This window comes from Salvelinus sp. IW2-2015, linkage group LG15, assembly GCF_002910315.2.
Source record: "Salvelinus sp. IW2-2015 linkage group LG15, ASM291031v2, whole genome shotgun sequence".
In the NCBI taxonomy this organism is placed as follows: Eukaryota; Metazoa; Chordata; class Actinopteri; order Salmoniformes; family Salmonidae; genus Salvelinus; species Salvelinus sp. IW2-2015.
The window spans coordinates 58,986,957-59,010,410 of record NC_036855.1 but is presented as its reverse complement, the minus strand read 5'-3'; the positions used below and the strand labels follow the sequence as shown (position 1 = coordinate 59,010,410).

Genomic DNA, 23,454 nt, shown 5'->3' with positions numbered 1-23,454 from the left:
TTAACGTCTTGCTACATTTATCTTATTCTTGGACCTGGTTGGATCCTAAAGTGCCCATACTGAATAGCCTGTACAACGTACTTCCTGCTTCCTGTTCCCGGTGGTTCCGTGGCCTTGTCACCACCTCGTCTGACTGGTCATTTATGCAACAGCCTTGTACACTTCATGAACCCACCCTTCTGATCTGAAGAGAATCACCTCTCACTAACCTCTTCATTTTGGCTCACAGACACACAGACACACAGTGGAACACTTGTCACCCCATTAGCTCCCAGTCCTGTGTCTCTGACCATTGGTAACCATGATGCAGGTTTGGATACTATCACTACTGCTGCCTCTCACACTGTCATTCTCTGGTCTACATGTTGATCCTAGCAAAATTCATGGTAAGAATAATGTTTTGTTTTGATTATACTGCATGTGCCTCAAAGCTCAAAGATGTTGCCTTCTTTCACTATTTGAAATCCGTTCTCAAATATGCACTGTGCTTTTGGAGAATTATTTTGAACATCATTTTGAAGTGATTTTATTATCTTAATGATTACTGATGAACATTGATATAAAAATACATTAAATAATACAAGGCATGCAAATGCATTAAGTGATCATTTTTCACTAAATTATCTAAACGAAAAAGGAGTTTAAAATATTCTGACTTATTATTGGATTTTCAAATTGATGAACTTGACTAATTAGAAACAAGAACAGTGAAATATTGCTAATGTTTTAAAACCAGCAAATATGCACAGAAACTTATCTTCAATTCCCTTATCACCAGCTTTCCCAGAGAGACACATAGCTGGGGTGTTTCTGGTCAGCTACACAAATGACGCAAACCAGTTTGCCTATGCCTTCAATGCCTCTGAGGCCAGGGAGGTGTGCTGGTCTCTGGGTGTAACCATGGCCTCCAATTCCCAGGTTGAGGAGGCTCAGAGACTGGGCTTGGAAACATGCAGGTAAAATGGCTTTTGGATTCGATTCTTCTTTGTATGCTAGTGATCCTTTTCATAATAGATAACCTCTGAGAAGTAATGAATCCATTTTAAATCGGCTGTGTCTCTAGGTTTGGGTGGATTGATGAACATTTTGCAGTGATCCCTCGTATTGAGGCCAGTAAAACCTGTGGTCAAAACCAGACCGGTGTCATCAAATGGAGAGCCTCTGTCACCAAACGTTTTGATGTGTTCTGTTTCAACACTTCAGGTACAGTAAAGGATTTAAAAAATCTTAATCTCCATGCAGTCAATGGATCAAAGATAAAATTGAGAAATATTATGGTATGGTGATTCATGGATACATAATCTAATTGCTCTGTGCCTTTTTGTTGACCCTAAACTCTGAGGTAATTGGAATTTTTCCAGAAAGTCAAATCACGTACTTTAATTTCCTTTGTGAAACGAACAATTGTATGAACGTGAGAGGAAAAGGGAACATTTGAGCGTGAAAAACATCCTACATTAACTTCCTGAACTGTCCCTGGGGTGGTTTGACCAAGTTTTAGGAAATGAGTGAAATGAAAATATTTGGCAAACAGCCACTGTGATGTCAATGCTGGATATCAATGTATTCATTTAATTGAATGTGAATAAAATTGCTAACCACATCTTTCTCCTTCAGGAGCGGCCTCACCCCCCTCTACCTCCCTCTCTCCAGCCATCATTCATCTTGTCCCCTCCACACAGTCCACACGGCCCACCTCTCATTCTCGCTCCTCCCTTCTCTCGCTCAGTAGTTTTTCTGATAACCCAGAGGAGGTAGAGGTAGAACTACCCCAGTCCATGAGCAGCGCAAAGTCTTCAATTGGAGGTTTGAGACATTAACTACCAGCATTGCTGTTGTCCATCAAACCACTCCTGTGTTCTGTCATCATTACCATTGGGAGTGAAAGTGACAAGGCTCATTTTGTATGAGTAATCTCTTCCCTCTCCTGTGCTCTGTTGTTTTAGTGGTGCCAAAAGCATTACTTATCACCTCGGCCATTGTTCTTCTTCTGACTGCAATGGCCATTCTCATGTACTTTAGAACGTAAGTGTTTTTACAACTTTTTTTTGTAAAAGGGAAAAAAATTGATTTGTAAGATCCCTTGAATTGAAAGCCATTATTTAGATAATGGTAATTCATTAAGCACAATTGCTATAACATATACCTTTTGTCATGGTCATGCATACATTTGATTTATACCAGAGTGACTTTAGGGATGTAAGTTGATGCTGTGTTAACTGTGTTAAAAAAAAGTCACATTTTATTTTTCCTCTTTAAAAAGGAACAATGGCCTCAAGACTATTCTCCCCTGCTGGGATGGGGAGCAGCAGAAAGAGTACATTGAGACAGAGGAGTGTGCAGCACACACCTGTATGAAGGACACAAAGGAAGCCCAGACTGAGGGAGAAGCTAAGGCTGAGCCTGAGGAGGATGTGTGCAAAGACACAGCCAATGACATCAGTGTGAACATCAGTGATGAGACCAACACTGATTCAGCATCAGAGACAAAACCTTGATGCTTTAGATTATGTAAAACCAAAGATAAGGTCAGGCTGCTTTTTTAAAGTTATGTTCCTGCTTATGGAAGTTATGTTGTTTAGTCGTTTGTACAAAGTGTGCATTGATGTTATTCAAATGCATTTATTTATAGCATGGGATGCCTTTCCAATTTTGCTTTAAAAAGTGACTTTATGTCTCGTTGTTTTGTGCCGTTCATATTCAAAATAGATTGTTCTAGAGATCATCCTGTATTTTAACCACTAGATGGCGATGTCATCAAGGCAATTGTTGCTGCAACGTGGATGAGTTGAGGCAAGGACTATTATAGTAGCTGAATTCAAAATGGGTTCATATTTTCTACTACACAGATAATTAATTTGATGACTTCAGATAAAGTTAGTCAGTATGCCATGGCCACTGCTAACTACTGCATGTTAAATCATGTGTTTTAACTAATGCCAATCTTGAAGTGATGCAATAAATTCTAACTTTTTGTATCCCTGCCTTGCAGTTACTTCTTAGCCTTTTTGGAAATGTGTCAGGCTACTGCCAGGATATTTGGGTTAGCGCTTCGTAGTATTCATGTTCTAATAAACTATGTATTCCATTATCTCACAGTTTTAAATTGCTGCATGACAAAAAAAAACGGAATAATCCATGTTTAAATATCTTTATTGATAACAAAAGTAACATAATTAAAAACAGGCTATTTTACAGCATTCTGTCAACCACTAACGAGCAAGAGGTGAGAGAGCAGTATAACATCTTTGGCCATCTTTGGACACTTGTATCTCAGTGCAACTAGAGGAGAAGACATGCCTTCACATTTTTCTCTCTTGTCCAAACTCTCAACATTCAATTGGCTCATAGTTGCTTTCCAAAGTTATACATACAGTACATCCAAATTAAATATTGCATACTCTGACCAATAGAAATGCCTGTTTTCATTCAAATTGAAACAAAACATTCACACAAATATTTCAAGCAAATATCATACAGTGCATACAAGTACAATGTTTTGTACCTACAGTGTCCACAACTGACTTCAGTGTCCTCCTTGGAACCTACTGCATGACATCCTGTAAAAAACAAGCACACATGGAAAGGGACAGTGGAAATGTACCATTCATCACAGCTAAAGCAGTGTTCCAGCTCCAGAGGTAAACACTGTCAGGTTCCGTAAACAGCTGGGACCGCCCATCACTAGGGCATGATACAGTGAGTGTTAGACATCAAAGTAGAAGTGGCCAGTGTTTTTTCTCCCAGACATTGCACTTGAAACCCAAATATTTTGTAACATTACTGAACTGTGAGTAAGTGCTCTGCAGAGTGAACCAGCCTTAGTGCAAATGATGTTGCTGCACTGTAGAAAGAAACCTTTGTACTGTGGACATACATAATTTAGACACTAAGATGTAGTTGGCTCCTACTGCTACCTCTCCAAACTATTTTTATACTGTTAAAGACATGCTCCGGAACTTTGGCGACTAATAAGTATTTATTAAGCCTCCCGCTTTGGATGTGTCAATGTGTAGTTCATACATGCATGATCTATTAGCAGAATTACTGTCTTACCTCAATTATCCATGAAATGCCTAGTTTGAAAGCAACTGCTTTTCTGGAAACTGTGCTTGACCTACATATTCCTCCATGTGGGCCAGCCACTTACGCATATATCTGCACATGGCACACAATTTTCGGGGATCACTTTTGCCACTTGAGCACTACTTTCAGAACTACTAGCACACATGCAGCCAGAGAAACAGGAGACACACTTATTCATTCAAACCATTGGGTTTTTTCCCCCGTGAATGCAAGAGATACCGTTGTGATGGTTGAGAGCTTACATGCACGGATTGAGCTAAATCCCATGTTATTGTGGTAACTCTGGTTGTGTGCCAATGGCCGCTTCAGTTTTCACTGCATCCACTAGGAAGCTGAGCTCATTGCACAGGGTCTCGTGGCGGTAGGCCATGCGGATCTGAGCCACATTGGTCCGCCGAATGTCGTTCCCCTCAGGTCCATCCTTCAAGTAGTTGGCCCCAATAAAGTGCTTCTTCTCCTGCACAAAATGAGTCATACAGTATTACCAGAGATTGTATATCATGTAAGCTCCTTAGGTATAACCACTCCATTAGATGGGGGACAGGGGAAGGATATTTTAATGTTATTTTGCATTCATGCTATTATACACTCTTATAAAAAAGGTGTTATCTAGAACGTAAAAGTTCATTGGCTGTCCCCATAGGAAACCCTTTGAAGTACCCTTTTTGGTTCCTGTTAGAACACTTTTGGGTTTCATGTAGAATCCTTTCCACAGAGCGTTTCTACTTAGAACCAAAAAGGGTTCTACCTGGAACAAAGAGGGTTCTCCTGTTGGGACAGCGAAGAACCCTTTTGGAACCCTTTTTTCTAAGAGGGTAGATATCAATGCCCAGGGCTCTACCTGGTGAGACAGGCCACTCTGCAGCACACTGTTCCTGGCAATCTCACACACATCACAGGTGCTGAGCTTCCACAGCTGGGCCGCRATGGCATACTCCTCCATCAGTGCCTCCTACAGACAGGACACACTGTCATCAAGTACTGTCCTACAAAACAGCTATGGAACACTCAGCTGGAGTTTACCTTGGTATAGTGGAACTGCATAGGATCATCTGTTGATAGAGACACACACAGCCCCTTGTGTAGGAAYTCCCTGAGAGGGTTTTTGGAATATTCCAGGAACAAGCTGTTATTGCTCAGAGGAGACATGGCAATGGGCACCTGGGCCAGGTAGTACAGGTACTGTAGGACAGGGCTCTGTGGCAGAGAGAGACAGACACACTCAGTACATACACACAGACTCACACACACCTCACTGTCACCTGCTCAGCGTACAGGGTCTCTGCTTACTGTTCAGCAGACACGGTAGATGTTAAAATGTGTCAAAAGTTGAAAGCTAGCTCCTGTCCCTGTGGCTGGCTCRGTTATTTTCAGTGGCTGTATTTGCATTGAGCAGGCCTGGTAGACAGGGCCTTTCCTTGTCTGTGTGCTGGTTAGGCCCACAGAAAGACAGGAAAATGAAGCAAACAGGAAGCCCTGAAGGGCTGAACACTGTTACTGTAATACAGTACAATGGCTTGCATTTATACAGCGTGCTTTCATGTGAGAATATTAGATAGCTTTGCATTTCTTTAGGGTCATCTCATGACATCCACTATTCATGTGAGTAGCACCTACTGTATCACATGGGAGATCAGCATGAGAGTGCTCCATTCAAACATGCTGGGGAGTTGAGGAATTATATTAGTCCATTGATGGCAAATAAATGTGTGTAGGCTGGAGTGTGTTGAGGACAGTTGATGCAGGATTCAGTCTAGTAGTAAATGACCTTCTTGAGGTTGAGGCCATGGGAGATGTTGTCAGCTGTGAGGAAAGCAGAGACCAGGTGGGTGATGGATCCAGCCTCCCCGCAATGTGGACGGAACTGGAAGGTGCTTAAGCCTCGCTCTCTGGAAGAGACCCAGGGAAATATTCAGTGGTCATATTCACACACACACACACACACACACACACAACACACACACACACACACACCACACACACACACACACACACACACACACCACACACACACACACACAACACACACACACACACACACACACACACACCACACACACACACCACACCACACACAACACACCACACCACCACACACAACACAGAGCTACACAAGTGTATTATGTAGGCCTACAGTAGCATCTTCAGTGCCTTTGGAGGAGCTCCTTGACCATATGTGCCAGTAATTCAAGTCTGTCAGAGACTGTAATTCTATTCCTTTGTATTATCATAGGGAATTTATTTATAGATGCGTTGGTGCATTACACTGTGCAGCAATGTAGCATGCCTGCAACCAGACACCTGTTCTGCTCCCCTTGGTTGCCTCATTCTGAAGTGCCTTAAATTCAATGAATAATAGCAACTGAACATGGGTGTAACAACCTACATTTCCCCTCAGCAGCATCAGTAGAAGGACAGTTGGAACTCTCGGTTTCTCTTGAAAGGATATAATGGTTTGGGTTCGTTACCAGAGGCCTGAGAGGGGCAGATAGCAACAGGTACTTACTTCCTCAGATTGTGAGCACCATGATGTTGGCGTACATGTGGAAGAGGTAGTAGCTGTAGGGAGGGTTTTCATCTGCTGTCCACTGCTCAGGCTTGGGGCTCTTGTAGAGAACATGTGGTCACTGTGCTTGGACTCATCATCCACACTGTCAAAGCCTGTTACCTGCACAGGAAGAGTAGGGTTGAACGGTGAATGGTTGACACTATCAGGTACATTTTGCAGGAAAATCTAAATGAATTATACTCACATATTTGAGAAATACATGTAGCTCTTTATGCTTCTGTGGCTTGACTGTAGCCTCAAACAGAGGAAGGAATATGTTCTCCAACATCTTGGCAAAGTTAGTGATCAACTTCTTTGACTTGAAAATATCACTGAAAGAAGTGAAASATTTTTAAGSATGACAAACATCTCAYAAAAAGAGTAYTATCTTTYATAGTRGCCATGTTACATWCYTYCTCCAGTTGAAMGTGAAATGTAACTCTTTGCCTTCAGCTGTCACTCAGGCAGCAGCACTTACTAGATCCTGGGTACTTGGATGATCCACTGCATGTTGGTAGAGTGCACTTTGTGCTGGATGAACCACTTGGAGAGGCTGTCCCATTCGTCTGCAGAGCGTCCGTAGATGGACAGACGAGGCTCAGCATGCTGGTACTTACTCTCCTCTAGGTCATGGGACACTTCCTGTCAAGGGCAAGACGTGGTAGAAAGATCAAATAAGTGAGAAGTTCTCTCATCTCCAAACAACACCATTATTCTGGCTCTCTGTCACCTCCCATCCATCAGAGTAACACATCCTCAAATGTGTTGCTGCACATGTTGTTGTTGTATAGTAATGATAGCTTGTGCAACATAACGTGTGTTATCAATTTCAGAGAATCAGGATGTTTTCTGTATGAATTAACTATACCTTGATAATGCGTGCAAAGTACTCTCCATCTATGAGGTTGTCTGTTTTCAGGTAGATTTCTCTGAGTTCACTGGCCCCCACTGGGTTGTACTTGGAGTTGAACTTATCGAATCTGTGAAAGGTTTGTCTGCCCTGTGGGGTGAGACACACACAGAGATCTAATATTAGCTTATGGATGGTGCTAACAGATCTCCAAAACGAACAAGTGTCTCTAGCTATAGGTATACCTGAACAGCTATGGTTACACAATAAATATGTGTTTTATGGCATAACAGCTGTTCCTGTACAGTATGGATGATATACTCTTACAAAAAAACACATTTCAAATTAGCATTCTGGTTTCAGATGTTGAACTTAAATTTCACATGTTAACACCACCGTCTAACATGTGAGGAGAGAAACATGTTTTCACATAACATGGTGAGGTGAAAATTGGGGTGGCAGGTATCCTAGTGGTTAGAGCGTTGGGCCAGTAACCGAAAAGTTGCTGGATTGAATCCCCGAGCTGACAAGATAGAAATCTGTCGATCTGCCCCTGAACAAGGCCGTTAACCCACTGTTCCCCGGTAGGCATTCATTGTAAATAAGAATTTGTTCTTAACTGATATGCCTAGTTGAATAAAATAAAAAAACATGTGAATTGGGGTTTCACTTGGGAAATTTCCAGGTCAAAATTAGATATGTAGTTTCACATGTGAAAATCTCACTCTCCCATGTGGAAATGCAAGTTCACATGTGAAAATCTCACTCTCCCATGTGGAAATGCAAGTTCACATGTGAAAATCTCACTCTCCCATGTGGAAATGCAAGTTCACATGTGAAAATCTCACTCTCCCATGTGGAAATGCAAGTTCACATGTGAAAATCTCACTCTCCCATGTGGAAATGCAAGTTCACATGTGAAAATCTCACTCTCCCATGTGGAAATGCAAGTTCACATGTGAAAATCTCACTCTCCCATGTGGAAATACAAGTTCACATGTGAAAATCACATTTGCAGTTTCATACAGTGCCTTCGGAAAGTATTCAGACCCCTTGACTTTTATTCTAAAATAGTTTAAATAAAATAAAAACTCAACAATCTACATAGAATACCACATAATCGCAAAAAAAAAACTATTTTTTTGAACTTTTTGCCAATTTATTAAAAATGAAAAAAAGTATTCAGACCTTTTGCTATGAGACTCGAAGTTGAGCTCAGGTGCATCCTGTTTCTGTTGATTATCCTTGAGATGTTTCTGCAACTTGATTGGAGTCCACCTGTGGGAAATTCAATTGATTGGACAGGATTTGGAAAGGCACACACCTATCTATTTAAGGTCCCACAGTTGACAGTGCATGTCAGAGCAAAAACCAAGCCATGAGGTCGAAGGAATTGGCCGTAGAGCTCAGAGACAGGATTGTGTCAAAGCACAGATCTGTAGAAGGGTACCAAAACATTTCGACAGCATTGAAGGTCCCAAACAACACAGTGGCCTCCATCATTCTTAAATGGAAGAAGTTTGGAACCACTAAGAGTCTTCCTAGAGCTGGCCGCCGGCCAAACTGAGCAACCGGGGGACATAAGAACCCGATAAGAACCCGATAGTCACTCTGACAGAGGTCTAGAGTTTCTCTGTGGAGATGGGAGAACTTTCCAGAAGGACCACCATCTCTGCAGCACTCCACCAATCAGACCTTTATGGTAGAGTGGCCAGACGGAAGCCACTCCTCAGTAAAAAGCACATGACAGCCCACTTGGAGTTTGCCAAAAGGCACTTAGACTCTCAGACCATGAGAAACAAAATTCTCTGGTCTGATGAAACCAAGATTGAACTCTTTGGCCTGAATGCCAAGCGTCACGTCTGGAGGAAACCAGGCACCGCTCATCACCTGGCCAAGACCTTCCTCATGGTGATGCACGGTGGTGGCAGCATCATGCTGTGAGGATGTTTTTCAGCGGCAGGGACTAGGAGACTAGTCAGGATCGAGGGAAAGGTGAACGGAGCAAAGTAATGAGGGATCCTTGATAAAAACCTGCTTCAGAGCGCTCAGGAACTTAGACTGACGCGAAAGTTTACCTTCCAACAGGACAACGACCCTAAGCACATAGCCAAGACAACGCAGGAGTGGCTCCGGGACAAGTCTCTGAATGTCCTTGAGTGGCCCAACCAGAGCCCGGACTTGAACCCGATCGAACATCACTGGAGAGACTTGTCCCGAAGCCACACCTGCGTTGTCTTGGCTGTGTGCTTAGGGTCGCCGTCCTCCCCATCCAACCTGACAGAGCTTGAGAGGATCTGCAGAGAAGAATGGTAGAAACTCCTCAAATACAGGTGTGCCAATCTTGTAGTGTCATACCCAAGAAGACTCGATGCTTTAACTGCTGCCAAAGGTGCTTCAAGTACTAAGTAAAGGGTCTGATATTTCACATTTACATAAGTAAATGTTTTTGCTTTGTCATTATGGGGTATTGTGTAGATTGATGAGGGGAAAAAACTATTTAATACATTTTAGAATAAATCTGTAACATAACAAAATGTGAAAAAGTCAAGGGGTCTGAATACTTTCACATGATAAAAATGACAAATAATTAAAATGTGCAGTTTCACATGTAAGAAAACTTCACATGTGGAGTTGCAAGTTCACATGTGGGGTTGAAATAATGTTATTCTGTTAACATGTTACAGTAGCAATGTTTCCACCCCTGGAATTAGGGTGACTGCATCTAAAAATCCTAAATGCGTTACAAATTATGCAGGACATTCGCAGAACAGTGGACAACATTATTGTCACGATCATTGAAATGAGTAGACCAAGGCGCAGCGTGGTATGCGTACATTCTCTTTTAATGAATGAACACCGAACAAACCAACAAAAATAACAAACGAAACGTGAAGCTATACAAAATAGTGCTGACAGGCAACTACACATAGTCAATATCCCACAAACACAAATGAGGGAATGGCTACCTAAATATGATCCCCAATCAGAGACAACGATAAACAGCTGCCTCTGATTGGGAACCATATCAGGCCACCATAGAAATACAAAAACACCTAGATGACCCACCCAAGTCACAAGTCACAGCCCCAACCAACACAGAGACAAAACAGCTTACTATGGTCAGGGCGTGACAATGATTTCTCTTTTCGGGCATGTTAATGGATCACGTTCAAATGGTGACAAACACTGAGTGTACAAAACATTAAAAATACCATCCTAATATTGAGTTGCAACCCCCTTTTGCCGTCAGAACAGCCTCAATTAATCAGGGCATGAACTCTACAAGGTGTCGTAAGTGTTCCACAGGGATGCTGGCCCGCGTTGACTCCAATGCATTCAACAGTTGGCTGGATGTCCTTTGGGTGGTTGACCAGTCTTGATACACACGGGAAACTGAAAAACCCAGCAGCATTGCAGCTCTTGACACAAACCAGTGCGCCTGTCACTTAAATCTTTTGTCTTACTTTTGTCTTCACCCCCTGAATGGCACACATACACAATCAATATCTCAATTGTTTCAAGGCTTAAAAATTATTATTTAACCTATCTCCTCCCATTCATCTACACTGATTGAAGTGGATTTAACAAGTGACATCAATAAGGGATAATGGCTTTCACCTGGATTCACCTGGTCAGTCTATGTCATGGAAAGAGTAGGTGTTCTTAATGTTTTGTACACTCAGTGTAGTTCTGCTGTATGAAAGTCACTGCCTGTTATTACAGGGGCAATCCTTTGCGACTACATCCATTTTGGGATTTATGAATTAATCATATTTACCAATTGATTCTTGAAGAATATAAAACCTTTTGCCTCAGTGCTGAGTGCTGAAGTGCATAGCGCTTAAAAATGGTCTGTCCTCGGTTGCAACACTCTGGAGTTGGTCTGTCCTCGGTTGCAACACTCTGGAGTTGGTCTGTCCTCGGTTGCAACACTCTGGAGTGGTCTTCCTCGGTTGCACAATCTGGAGTTGGTCTGTCCTCGGTTGCAACACTCTGGAGTTGGTCTGTCCTCGGTTGCAACACTCTGGAGTTGGTCTGTCCTTGGTTGCCAACACTCTGGAGTTGGTCTGTCCTCGGTTGCAACAATCTGGAGTTGGTCTGTCCTCGGGTTGCAAAACTCTGGAGTTGGTCTTGTCCTCGGTTGCAACACTCTGGAGTTGGTCTGTCCTCGGTTGCAACACTCTGGAGTTGGTCTGTCCTCGGTTGCAACACTCTGGAGTTGGTCTGTCCTTGGTTGCAACTACCGAGTTCCAAACTGCCTCTGGAAACAACGTCAGCACAATAACTGTTCGTTGGGAGCTTCATGAAATGGGTTCACCATGCGCAAAGATCACCATGTGCAATGTCAAGCGTCGGCTGGAGTTGTGTAAAGCTCGCTGCCATTGGACTCTGGAGCAGTGGAAACAAGTTCTCTGGAGTGATGAATCACGCTTCACCATCTGGCACTCCGACAGACGAATCTGGGTTTGGCGGATGCCAGGAGAATGCTACCTGCCCCAATGCATAGTGCCAACTGTAAAGTTTGGTGGAGGAGGAATAATGGTCTGGGGCTGTTTTTCATGGTTCGGGCTAGGCCACTTAGTTCCAGTGAAGGGAAAGCTTAATGGTACAGCATACAATGACATTGTAGAAGATGATTCAATGTTCCAACATCTAGTGGAAGCCTTCCCAGAAGAGTGGAGGCTGTTATAGCTGCAAAGGGAGGACCAACTCCATATTAATGCCCATGATTTTGGAATGAGATGTTCGACGAGCAAGTGTTCACATACATTTGGTCATGTAGTATATCATGGATGTACAGTCCTTGCATCCGTAGCGTAGGGTAAGGATTTGAGAGTGGTTGCATTTCTCCAGCCCCAAACCTTGGCTTTTTACTGAAACTGTGGTGGGGAAACACCTTTGTTTATGTTTCAATTAAGGATTGCCGCTTTAAACACCTAATAGAGTACTAGTGTTATATATTTTCACACGAGGGAAAAATATATGGAAAATTAACATATGAAACTTCACACGTGTCTGAAAACCATTTGTTTTCACCTTTTTTCATTTGTTTTTCTTTGTAAGGGTATGCATGATGGCAGGAGAAATAGATAGGGAGAGGGAGGGTCTTACAGCGTGTACATCCAGGGAGTCCACAGTGAGGTCATAGGGGTCCATGTTGAGGTGTTCAAACACCTCTCTGAGGGTCAGCTTCCGCCCGCCCTTCTCCAGCACCACACGGTCTGCCTCCGTCTTGTAGGTGGTCTGGATGAAGTTTAGAAGGTGCTTCTGGGACATGCAGGCGGCTGCATGGATGTGTGTGTCCACCTGGGGAAAGAGACATCACAGTCGGAAAGTGGACAAATCAGATTTAGTCTAAATGGTGGACTTTCACTTTTTCCATGACACATTTAGCTTTCACATTCAAGTGTTGGAACTTGCCTTTCTGACATTGTAGAAGTCTCTGTGTGGAACACCCTTAAGTTCCTTTAGCTCAGCCATCTCATTGAGCATTTCATGCAGGTAGAACTTTGAGCCCAGGAAGTTCAGGCGTCTGTGACAATAGGTCTTCCTGGAAAGCACATTAGTTATGCAGAGACAAAAATAAAGCTCCATTACACAGTGGTGAGTTCAGGAAGTGGTGGTCACTCACGTGGGTCCATCAACGATCATGGCCAGCACATGGCTGAGGTCTATGGCGAAGGTCTCCAGGTCAGGGTAGGGCAGGCTGCGGGGCCTGTTCAGACTTAGAGCCTCTGCGTTCTCATACACATACACTATGCCATCTTTCGTCTGCAGCTCATAGCTCAGGTTGTCTGGGATATTCTCAATGCTGTAAGGGTCCTCCCCCTCTCTAGGGCAAGGGCAGACATCTGTGGGGAGACCAGTATGACTGACATAGACTAATACAATGGACTCCACTTGTACAGGACGTTAAGAACACATTATGTACATATAGTTAATTTATGGGCACTGTTTGAGTATACACTGAGTGTACAAAACATTATGAACACCATGACATAGATTGACCAGGGAAATTCAGGGTGAAAGCTATGTTCAGTTATTGATGTCACTTGTTAAATCCGCTTGAGACAATTGAGACATGGACTGTGTACGTGTGCCATTCAGAGGGTGAATGGGCAAGACAAAAGAACGGGGTATGGTAGTAGGTGCTAGGTGCACCGGTTTGTGTCAAGAGCTGCAACGCTGCTTGGTTTTTCACACTCAACAGTTTCCCGTGTGTATCAAGAATGGTCCACCACCTAAAGGACATCCAGACAAATTGTCACAACTGTGGGAAGCACGGGAGTCAACATTGGCCAGCATCCCCGTGGAACGCTTTCAACACCTTATAGAGTCCATGCCCTGACGAATTGAGGCTGTTCTGAGAGCAAAAGGGAGGTGCTACTCAAAAGTAGGAAGGTGTTGTTAATGTTTTGTACACTCAGTGTATACCTGGTAGAACCTCGTCCTCTTCCTTCCACGTCTGGTTCTCAGCGCTGCGGAGGAACTGAGCGACGGTCCGGGGAAAGCGATGGTAGGCCAGTCTGGAGTACTTCTCCCTAATGAACAGGGCTTTCATCAGGGTTTTTGCTGCCTGTTCATAGTCCTCTACTGTGATCTGGGGAGAGGAGAGAGTCTTATCACATGGCTTTCCATTTCATCCTGTGGACTCCCTGCCACACAAAATTATTCCTAACCACCTGGGAATTTAAAGTCATACCAAAGTACCACTTGTATTATTTAAATTGTTTATCAAACTTGTATTTTGACAGGGAGTCATGCTGAGTCTGGACTTCTGCGAACAGGCCTTTCTAATTGCCCTGGCGGGGGTATCCTGGAATGACATTGACCTCATCCCGTCAGTAGAGGATGCCTGGTTATTCTTTAAAAGTGCCGTCCTCACCATCTTAAATAAGCATGCTCCAATCAAAAAATGTAGAACTAGGAATAGATATAGCCCTTGGTTCACTCCAGACCTGTCTGCCCTTGACCAGCACAAAAACATCCTGTGGCGTTCTGCATTAGCATCGAATAGCCCCCGTGATATGCAACTTTTTAGGGAAGTTAGGAACCAATATACACAGGCAGTTAGGAAAGCTAAGGCTAGCTTTTTCAAACAGAAATTTGCATCCTGTAGTACAAACTCAAAAAAGTTCTGGGACACTGTAAAGTCCATGGAGAATAAGAACACCTCCTCCCAGCTGCCCACTGCACTGAGGCTAGGAAACACTGTCACTACCGATACATCCACAATAATTGAGAATTTCAATAAGCATTTTTCTACGGCTGGTCTTGCTTTCCACCTGGCTACCCCTACCCCGGTCAACAGCCCTGCGCTCCCCACAGCAACTCGCCCAAACCTCCCCTACTTCTCCTTCACCCATATCCAGATAGCTGATGTTCTGAAAGAGCCGCAAAATCTGGACAACTACAAATCAGCCGGGCTAGACAATCTGGACCCTCTCTTTCTAAAATTATCTGCCGAAATTATTGCAACCCCTATTACTAGCCTGTTCAACATCTCTTTCATATCGTCTGAGATTCGCATAGATTGGAAACCTGCCGCGGTCTTCCCCCTCTTCAGGGGGAGACACTCTAGACCCAAACTGCTACAGACCTATATCTATTCTACCCTGCCTTTCTAAGGTCTTTGAAAGCCAAGTTAACAAACAGATTACAGACCATTTCGAATCTCACCGTACCTTCTCCGCTATGCAATCTGGTTTCAGAGCTGATCATGGGTGCACCTCAGCCACGCTCAAGGTCCTAAACAATATCATAACCGCCATCGATAAGAGACATTACTGTGCAGCCGTATTCATCGACCTGGCTAAGGCTTTCGACTCTGTCAATCACCACATTCTTATTGGCAGACTCAACAACCTTGGTTTCTCAAATGATTGCCTCGCTTGGTTCACCAACTACTTCTCCGGTAGAGTTCAGTATGTCAAATCGGAGGTCCTGTTGTCCGAACCTCGGGCAGTCTCTATGGGGGTGCCACAGGGTTCAATTTTCGGGCCGACTCTCTTCTCTGTATACATCAATGATGTTGCTCTCGCTGCTGGTGATTCTTTGATCCACCTCTACGCCGACAACACCATTCTGTATACCTCTGGCCCTTCGTTGGACACTGTGTTAACTAACCTCCAGATGAGCTTCAATGCCATACAACTCTCCTTCTGTGGCCTCCAACTGCTCTTAAATGCAAGTAAAACTAAATGCATGCTCTTCAACCGATCGCTGCCTGCACCTGCCTGCCCGTCCAGCATCACGGTTCTGACTTAGAATATGTGGACAACTACAAATACCTAGGTGTCTGGTTATACTGTAAACTCTCCTTCCAGACTCACATTAAACATCTCCAATCCAAAATGAAATCTAGAATCGGCTTCCTATTTCGCAACAAAGCATCCTTCACTCATGCTGCCAAACATACCCTCGTAAAACTGACCATCCTACCGATCCTCGACTTCGGCGATGTCATTTACAAAATAGCCTCCAACACTCTACTCAACAAATTGGATGCAGTCTATCACAGTGTCATCCGTTTTGTCACCAAAGTCCCATACACTACCCACCACTGCGACCTGTATGATCTCGTTGGCTGGCCCTCGCTTCATACTCGTCGCCAAACCCACTGGCTCCAGGTCATCTACAAGTCTCTGCTAGGTAAAGCCCCACCTTATCTCAGCTCACTGGTCACCATAGCAGCACCCACCCGTAGCACGCGCTCCTGCAGGTATATCTCACTGGTCACCCCCAAAGCCAATTCTTCCTTTGGTCGCCTCTCCTTCCAGTTCTCTGCTGCCAATGACTGGAACGAACTGCAAAAATCTCTGAAGCTGGAGACTCTTACCTCCCTCACTAGCTTTAAGCACCAGCTGTCAGAGCAGCTCACAGATCACTGCACCTGTACATAGCTCATCTGTAAATAGCCCATCCAATCTACCTCATCCCCATGCTGTATTTATTTATTTATCTTGCTCCTTTGCACCCCAGTATCTCAACTTGGACATTCATCTTCTGCACATCCTACCATTCCAGTGTTTAATTGCTATATTGTAATTACTTTGCCACCATGGCCTATTTATTGCCTTACCTCTCTTATCCTACCTCATTTGCACATGCTGTATAAAGATTTTTCTACTGTATTATTGATTGTATGTTTCTTTATTCCATGTGTAACTCTGTGTTGTTGTATGTGTCGAACTGCTTTGCTTTATCTTGGCCAGGTCGCAGTTGCAAATGAGAACTTGTTCTCAACTAGCCTACCTGGTTAAATAAAGGTGAAATAAAAATAAAATAAAGAGTCCAAGTTCTCTTTTACAGATGAACCAAAAACATCAATATACACTATACACATCAATATTCACATCAATACACGAAAAACTAAACACAATCATTACTGTCCCATTTCATTGCAACTCTTCCAGTATGCAGTGAAATACTGTATGAGTTGTGTATGAACTGTATGCCACCTGCTTGGAGCACTTACACCAGCGCAGTAGTCTCCACTGATGGTGACCCTCTGGTACTCGGGGCAGTTCTCTGGAAGTGAGGAGCAGGTGGAGGAGGGTGAGAGGAATGGGGTCACCACAGAACGTGCCCACTCTGCAGTCACAGGGATCTGCAGGCCCTGCAAGGATGCTGACTGCGAACGGATCATCTTGAAACTCTTCTTCCTGGAAACAAAACATTCTTATAAATACTTAACACTCCAGTACTGAATTGATCAGCTAGTTTAGATTCCATGAGGTCCTGTATTGTTGAGAGCCAGACTCACCTCTTGGCGCTCTCTTCTGAATGCTGCTCTGCCAGCTCTTTGAGCAGCTCCCTCTCCTTGGCCTGGTGCATGCCGATGGGACAGTCCTCAGGGACGGTGAACATGGACAGGGCCTCCTTAGTGTCCTCCTCCTTCAGCGCTGACGCATACACCTTCTCAGCCAGCAGACGTGTCTCCTCATCCACCTCACTCAGCGTGATCTTAGGGAATTGTCGTGGCATGTCTGTAAAAACACCAGCAGTAGTGTAGCAGCTTAGTATAAACACTGTACAGATACAGTATGTACGTATACACTTTGGAGTTTTGGAGGGGTTAGATTGGAGTTTCGTTATTGTAGGAGGTGGAGCTGCCACCTAATTTGTCCCCCAAAATATCTGCCATTTCCAGCGTTTCTATCCACTCAGAACTCAAATCTGCTTTGTCATCACAACACCTCACTGTCATGACATCCCTCTGCTATAAGCATTGCTTTGCATATTCACCTAGTATTAAAGGAGAACTATTGGCACAATGTGTTAGCTAATATTAAATCTATTAGCATATATTGATTTATTTGCTTACCAGAGTTACCTTGAGGCAAGGCAAAACAACCACCATGACAGATTGACAAATTGTGGCGTACTGCAATCTCCTTTTGAAATTACTCTGGTAAGCGGATCCTTGAGCACTTGTGACCGACATAAGTACTGACAACTGATCACGTTACATCCAACATGCTAACCGTACTTGCCTCCGAGACAATATGCTATTTTCACTTATGACCTTTAGGGTCAATGCCAGGCCCCGTACTATCCTCTCTGAGGACAACATAGAGACAGGGTAGAGAATGACATTAGGTTAGTGTTTATCTTATTCATAGACTCTCTGCTGAGTGAATTGTACTGTCAGAGGTCATCTTATTACCCCTGGGATTTAATTCAGTTTTAATTCCCAGCTGTTCCATCATTCTTTTCATTTTTCTGAAGACCAGAGTATCTGCAGTGGTACACTCAGGCTGCAACGATGTTGTTTATACTGTTTCATGAACATGTTTGTTTGTCATGTATCAAGATGAGGCTAGGGACACAAATCTTGAGCTGGCAGATTACATTGAAAAAATCTGCTGTCATAAGTGGCTCAACGTGATTTTCAAAATTGAAAACTCGACTTATACAGTATGACTGCCATTTTGATTTGTCTCCAGACACATACCAGCTCTATTCCTTTCAGGTTTATGGTCCTAATCATAATAACCTGTGTAACCGTGACAGTAACGGTTGTACTGTAGACTTTATAGCCCAGTGTCTGATTGTCGGTCACTGGTCCAGTAACCACACTGCTGTCCCATTTAGGGACATGTCTGCACCGACAGATCAAGTGACCAAACCGCGAGGGGTTTGTTGATACCCCAAATGACTTAAAACCCTATCCACCCAGGCAGCACTGTGGCCATACAGACCTGGTGCCCCTGAGAGAAAAGCTCTGGTGTCATCAGTGACAGAGTAATGTCAATGCTCCATTCTGACAAGCCTTTCCAAGAGGGCTGCCATTCCTGCCAAAATTATGTGCCACAAACACCCCACTGCTCACCCTAAGCCACTTCCAAGAACAGCTTTGTGGATCAAACTAGCGCCTGTCCACTGCCCACTGCACTGCAGACAGACAGAGAGAGCAGCACATTACAGCAAAGACCACAGGTGAACTCTGAAAACTGAGAGGGTTTCTGTGAAGCAGCAGCAGCATTGATTAATAGATGGGTTCTCATAAATAATTTAGCACCGCTTCTTCCTCTCAATGAATTGGAGTCCTGCCTCACTCTCACACACACGTGCACACGCACACACACACACACACTCTCTCTCTCTCTCTCTCTCTCTCTCTCTCTCTCTCTCTCTCTCTCTCTCTCTTAGTCTCTCTGCTTATACTGCTGCCCCAGCATCAGTTATACATAATTTTCTCAGTCAGAGACACCCACAAGCCATCAGTATTCCTCCCAGAGTAATAGCCATCTCATTTCCATCACACGTTATGAACTTTAACACACTCTCTCAAACAGCAACACAATAGTTTCCGAGGCTCTAGCTGCTAGAACAGTATGTAGTGTACCTTAACTCGTTATCATCTGCGTGCCTTACCTTCCGGTCTGTTCACAGCCATCWCTCTGTGCTGTACAGTCTCCACTGGGAGTCCTGATGATGGAAATCTCAGCTAGGATCACAGTGTCTCTGTACAGGCTCTCTGSGGTAGAGACTGGCTAACAGGCTGGTCGCCTGACTCTGACGGGCTGGCTGGGATGTGGGTCGGTCCCACACTGAGCCTACCGTGGTTCACGACCGCGGTTCTGTTTTCTTTGAGTGTCCTTCTCTATCTATTTTAAGAAGCCAATGGCATCATGTCGACAGAGCCACTAATCCTTGGGATATGTCACAACTGGCTGTCAACAAAGAGAGAGCCCAGAGGCAAGCCACCGGCACTCCCCCCAGCTGGCTGGGCTCACACACACTCACACACACTCACACACACACACTCCTCATACACTCCTCTCCATCTTTGGGACAGTAATGAATCACAAGCTGGTAGCCGCAGCCTTCCTCTTTAAGTAGCCAGATAGCAAGCTATGCAGCCGTTGCAAGTATTGTAAACATTACACAGGCAGCCCTGATTGAGAGGACTGCCGCTGCGCAGCCATGCATCACTGCTTTGCCTCAGAGCCTCGACAGACCCGCCCACACACTTAATCTCAGCTCTGACTGACCTTGGTTTAGGTGCATAGTGTTAGAATGAATAATTCTGCTCTAGTTCTCTGGCATCATGTCAGTCAGCTGATGGGTAATCATCCTCAGTAAAGGATCAGACTACCTCACACTCTAACATCACCCAATTAGAATAGGTGATGACAAAACAGTGACCCACAAACCCATGTTTACCCATGTACACACTGTCCTTCATGTTCATGCTCAAAGCTGCCAATTTGAAACCWTATAGGACCCTCTACCCTGATCTGTGTGATTTCAGTCCAGGCTGATCCTATCTGACACTGGCTTCGGCAGAGACACTCACATAGCTTGTAGTGTATGCTGTACACACATGACATAGGGCTCCATTCCCTACCTGGTACTGGTGTTGTTCAGCGTTCCCAGTAGAGGTCCAGAAAGAGAGATATAGGGCAGATTAAATTCAGTGTTGTCGATAAGGTCCTGTTGTTTCCCCGCAATGACAACTGCTGCAGCTCTGATTAACCCCACATGACTACAACTTACATCCTAGCTGCCTGTCCAACCCCCTTGGCTCCACACACACACACACACACAACACACACACACACACACACACACACACACACACACACACACACACACACACACACACACACACACACACACACACACACACACACACACACACACACACACACACACACACACACACACCACACACACACACACACACACACACACACACACACACACACACACTCCAACATGCAGGTCACAATGTTAACAATCCATGTTTATTTATACCTAGCCTGTTGAGGTCTAATGCCTCACAGCAGAATGATTTAGAGTATCTTTGGACAGCAACAATGTCATTCAGCTTGCTCTATATTTCATTCAGCACTTCATTACATGGAGAAATAATGTTGTTCTGCATTGGAGCTGACTTCCTATTATTGATCTGCACATCTGGTTTTGGGAGCATTAGATCATGTGACTGAGGGGATTTCTGCTGCAGCTCCATAGAGAGCATTACAGGAGATGAATGTAGGCACAGACACCTCAATGGTTCCCACTCTGCACTGATGTACTTATGATAGCGGGATGTGGGGACTGAGAGACAGAGAGAATGAGCGAGAACTGAGCCATGATCCGTTGTATATGTTGTTCTAAGCCTCTGTACGTCCCAGGAAGCTCCTGTGAGTCTGCAAGTGGCATTTTGATACAATTATGTTAGCACATTGGGGCAAAAAGGAATTTGAGCTTCTCCTGGATGGGTTGTTTCCTAATGGTCTGGTCATTGTATCCCTGCTATCTTTCTGTCAGTGTTGGATCATTTACTGTAGCGCCCCCTGTCCCTGTGCAGGAACGTTCAGAGATCACTCCAGCCATTAGTAATTCTCTTGCCTCARACACAGCTGTCACACACTGTTTTTATCATGTCCTCTCTGGGCTCTCTCAGACACCAGCCTGCTGTCACTGGTGGGGGTCCAGTCCTGAACTACTGTACCTTCTGTCAAAGACACCTCTATAAGAGAAGGTCAACTACATCTCTGTCAGTCTGTGTATGAGAAAGACACTTATCACCCTGGCTAAAGATATTTTAAGAGAGTAGAGTACAGTAGATCAACCTTTATGAGCACTGGTTGGAGTGCTAGTTGTTTTATCTATAGCTCTGATGTCTACATGTATGAGGGTCTACATCTATGAGTGAGAGAGCATATGAGAGATTGAGTGAATGAATAAGCCTGAGAGAGGGAGAGAAAAGGAGAGAAGGGGAGGAAGGTCGAGAGCAAGCTTACCGTTTCCCAAGCAGGGGCTTGACTGCTGCTTCAGCAGAGAGGTGTCTCCTCTCCTCATCTTCCTCACAGTGTTTGGGCCTGGGAGAGAAAAACTAAACAGTGCAGTCATGCACGAGCGCAACGCAGCTTTAYCCAGAGTGTTCCTCAGACACAGTTGGATGGGCTCTTAATGCATTTACATTAGTCTCATAGCGTTGACAGATTGATGCTCATAAACACACAAGTCATTTATCACTTTAATATGATCTTAGACAGAGAAACTGGAGAATAATCAGTAAGAATATGTAAGAAACACAATGCACATTCAATATGTAGCATATCACCAACATATGTCAATGATCCATCATTTGAGTCTTTGTGAGATACAATAACATCTTTAGACCATAGCTGTTCACTCACCTCCTCTGTCTCCGTGCCTCCGTACCTTCTGCAGCCAGGCAGACTATTTGAACTCTGGAAGTTCCCTCAGAGAAAACCCTCAGTCATTTTCTGCTCCTGTGGTGGTAAGGAGATAACTCACTCATCGCCCTCCAGTGCACAAGACACCATCCTTAACTCTTTCACTGCCGCTGCATAGCAAATGACATGAAGTAAAGTGTTCATTCTTACTACTTATCCAGAATGCAAATGAGTATCAGTTGGTCATAACTCACATAGGTTACACTACCATTGTTGTCCTCTCACCGTCCCTCTCTGCATATTCTACTGCTGCCCCTCATTTTGGCAACTCCCTCTTCGGTCTGAGATAAACTGAGAAAGAGGTGCTGACATTTTGCATGCAAGAGCATGTTGTTAAACATCAGTACTTTGTGAAGAGTCCTCCTTCAGCTGTAGACACAGAGGGCCCTCATGTGGAGGATTTATTATTGCAGGATATTAGGGTGAGATTAGCCTGGTCCCAGATCTGGTATCATGTCAACTCCATGGCATGACCAGGAGTGGCAACGAGTGGCATGATGACATAAACAGACTGGTACCCAGGCTCGGGCAAGATATGATGCTGCCAAGATGTCAACCTCCCTGTAACTCTAACTACAACCTCATGAATTGTAGATGTTTTTGGATAATATCCACACTCTGAGGTCATCTTCAACACACATGTGGTATGTCAAAGATGATCAGAGAGTGTTTTAGCTAGCATGAGAGAGCGGTGTGGCTCTCCACAGGGCCTAGGAGGAGATCCAGCTTTACCGCTGTGCCCTTTTCCGCCACAGGCCCTGTGGTGTTGATTTAGCCTGGCTCTGTGCTAGATTACAACACTAATCCTCCCCTGCTCCAGTTATCAGGGCACTTTTAAAGTTGACTGGAGAAGACTCACTCACAGAGCCATCGGTCTGTTGCTCCTGAATGACTGACAGACAGCAGGACAGAAGGATATGGGCTTGTACTGTATGAATCTGCCCTGGGCTCCTCTAGTTGTCCTCCTGGGGTAGAGAAAAGCATGTCATGTACTTCCTCCATAACTAGAATGGAAAACTGCATCATGTCTCCATGTGAAGCATGGGAAAGGAGATGGCGTCCCACTGATATGACTGTGGAAGTGATCTGGCTGAGTCCATAAACAGCGTAGGTATGTGATCTTATCAAAGCCTTATTGTATGCTGATGTTTGGCTTCCCTGACAGCTTTGGACTCTGTTTATGTCACACATGCCATGCTGTGCTAACCAATTGATTACATTAATTTGGATGATTCAATTATGCATTG

The 23,454-nt window shown here is 44.2% G+C and overlaps 1 protein-coding gene and 1 pseudogene across 1 annotated transcript; one reads left to right on the top strand and one right to left on the bottom strand.

Annotated features, from left to right (window-relative positions):
• The first annotated feature begins 204 nt into the window (after window positions 1–204).
• Window positions 205–2,789, top strand: LOC111974684 (lymphatic vessel endothelial hyaluronic acid receptor 1). Its single transcript, XM_024002608.2, has 6 exons — window positions 205–386; window positions 779–956; window positions 1,064–1,203; window positions 1,618–1,806; window positions 1,947–2,025; window positions 2,264–2,789. Exons 1-6 carry the CDS (start codon window positions 302–304, stop codon window positions 2,496–2,498), a joined length of 906 nt encoding a protein of 301 aa, XP_023858376.1. The 5' UTR covers window positions 205–301; the 3' UTR covers window positions 2,499–2,789.
• Window positions 2,790–3,135: 346 nt separating this feature from the next.
• On the bottom strand, window positions 3,136–21,822 carry LOC111973748 (AMP deaminase 3-like; annotated as a pseudogene).
• Window positions 21,823–23,454: the final 1,632 nt, after the last annotated feature.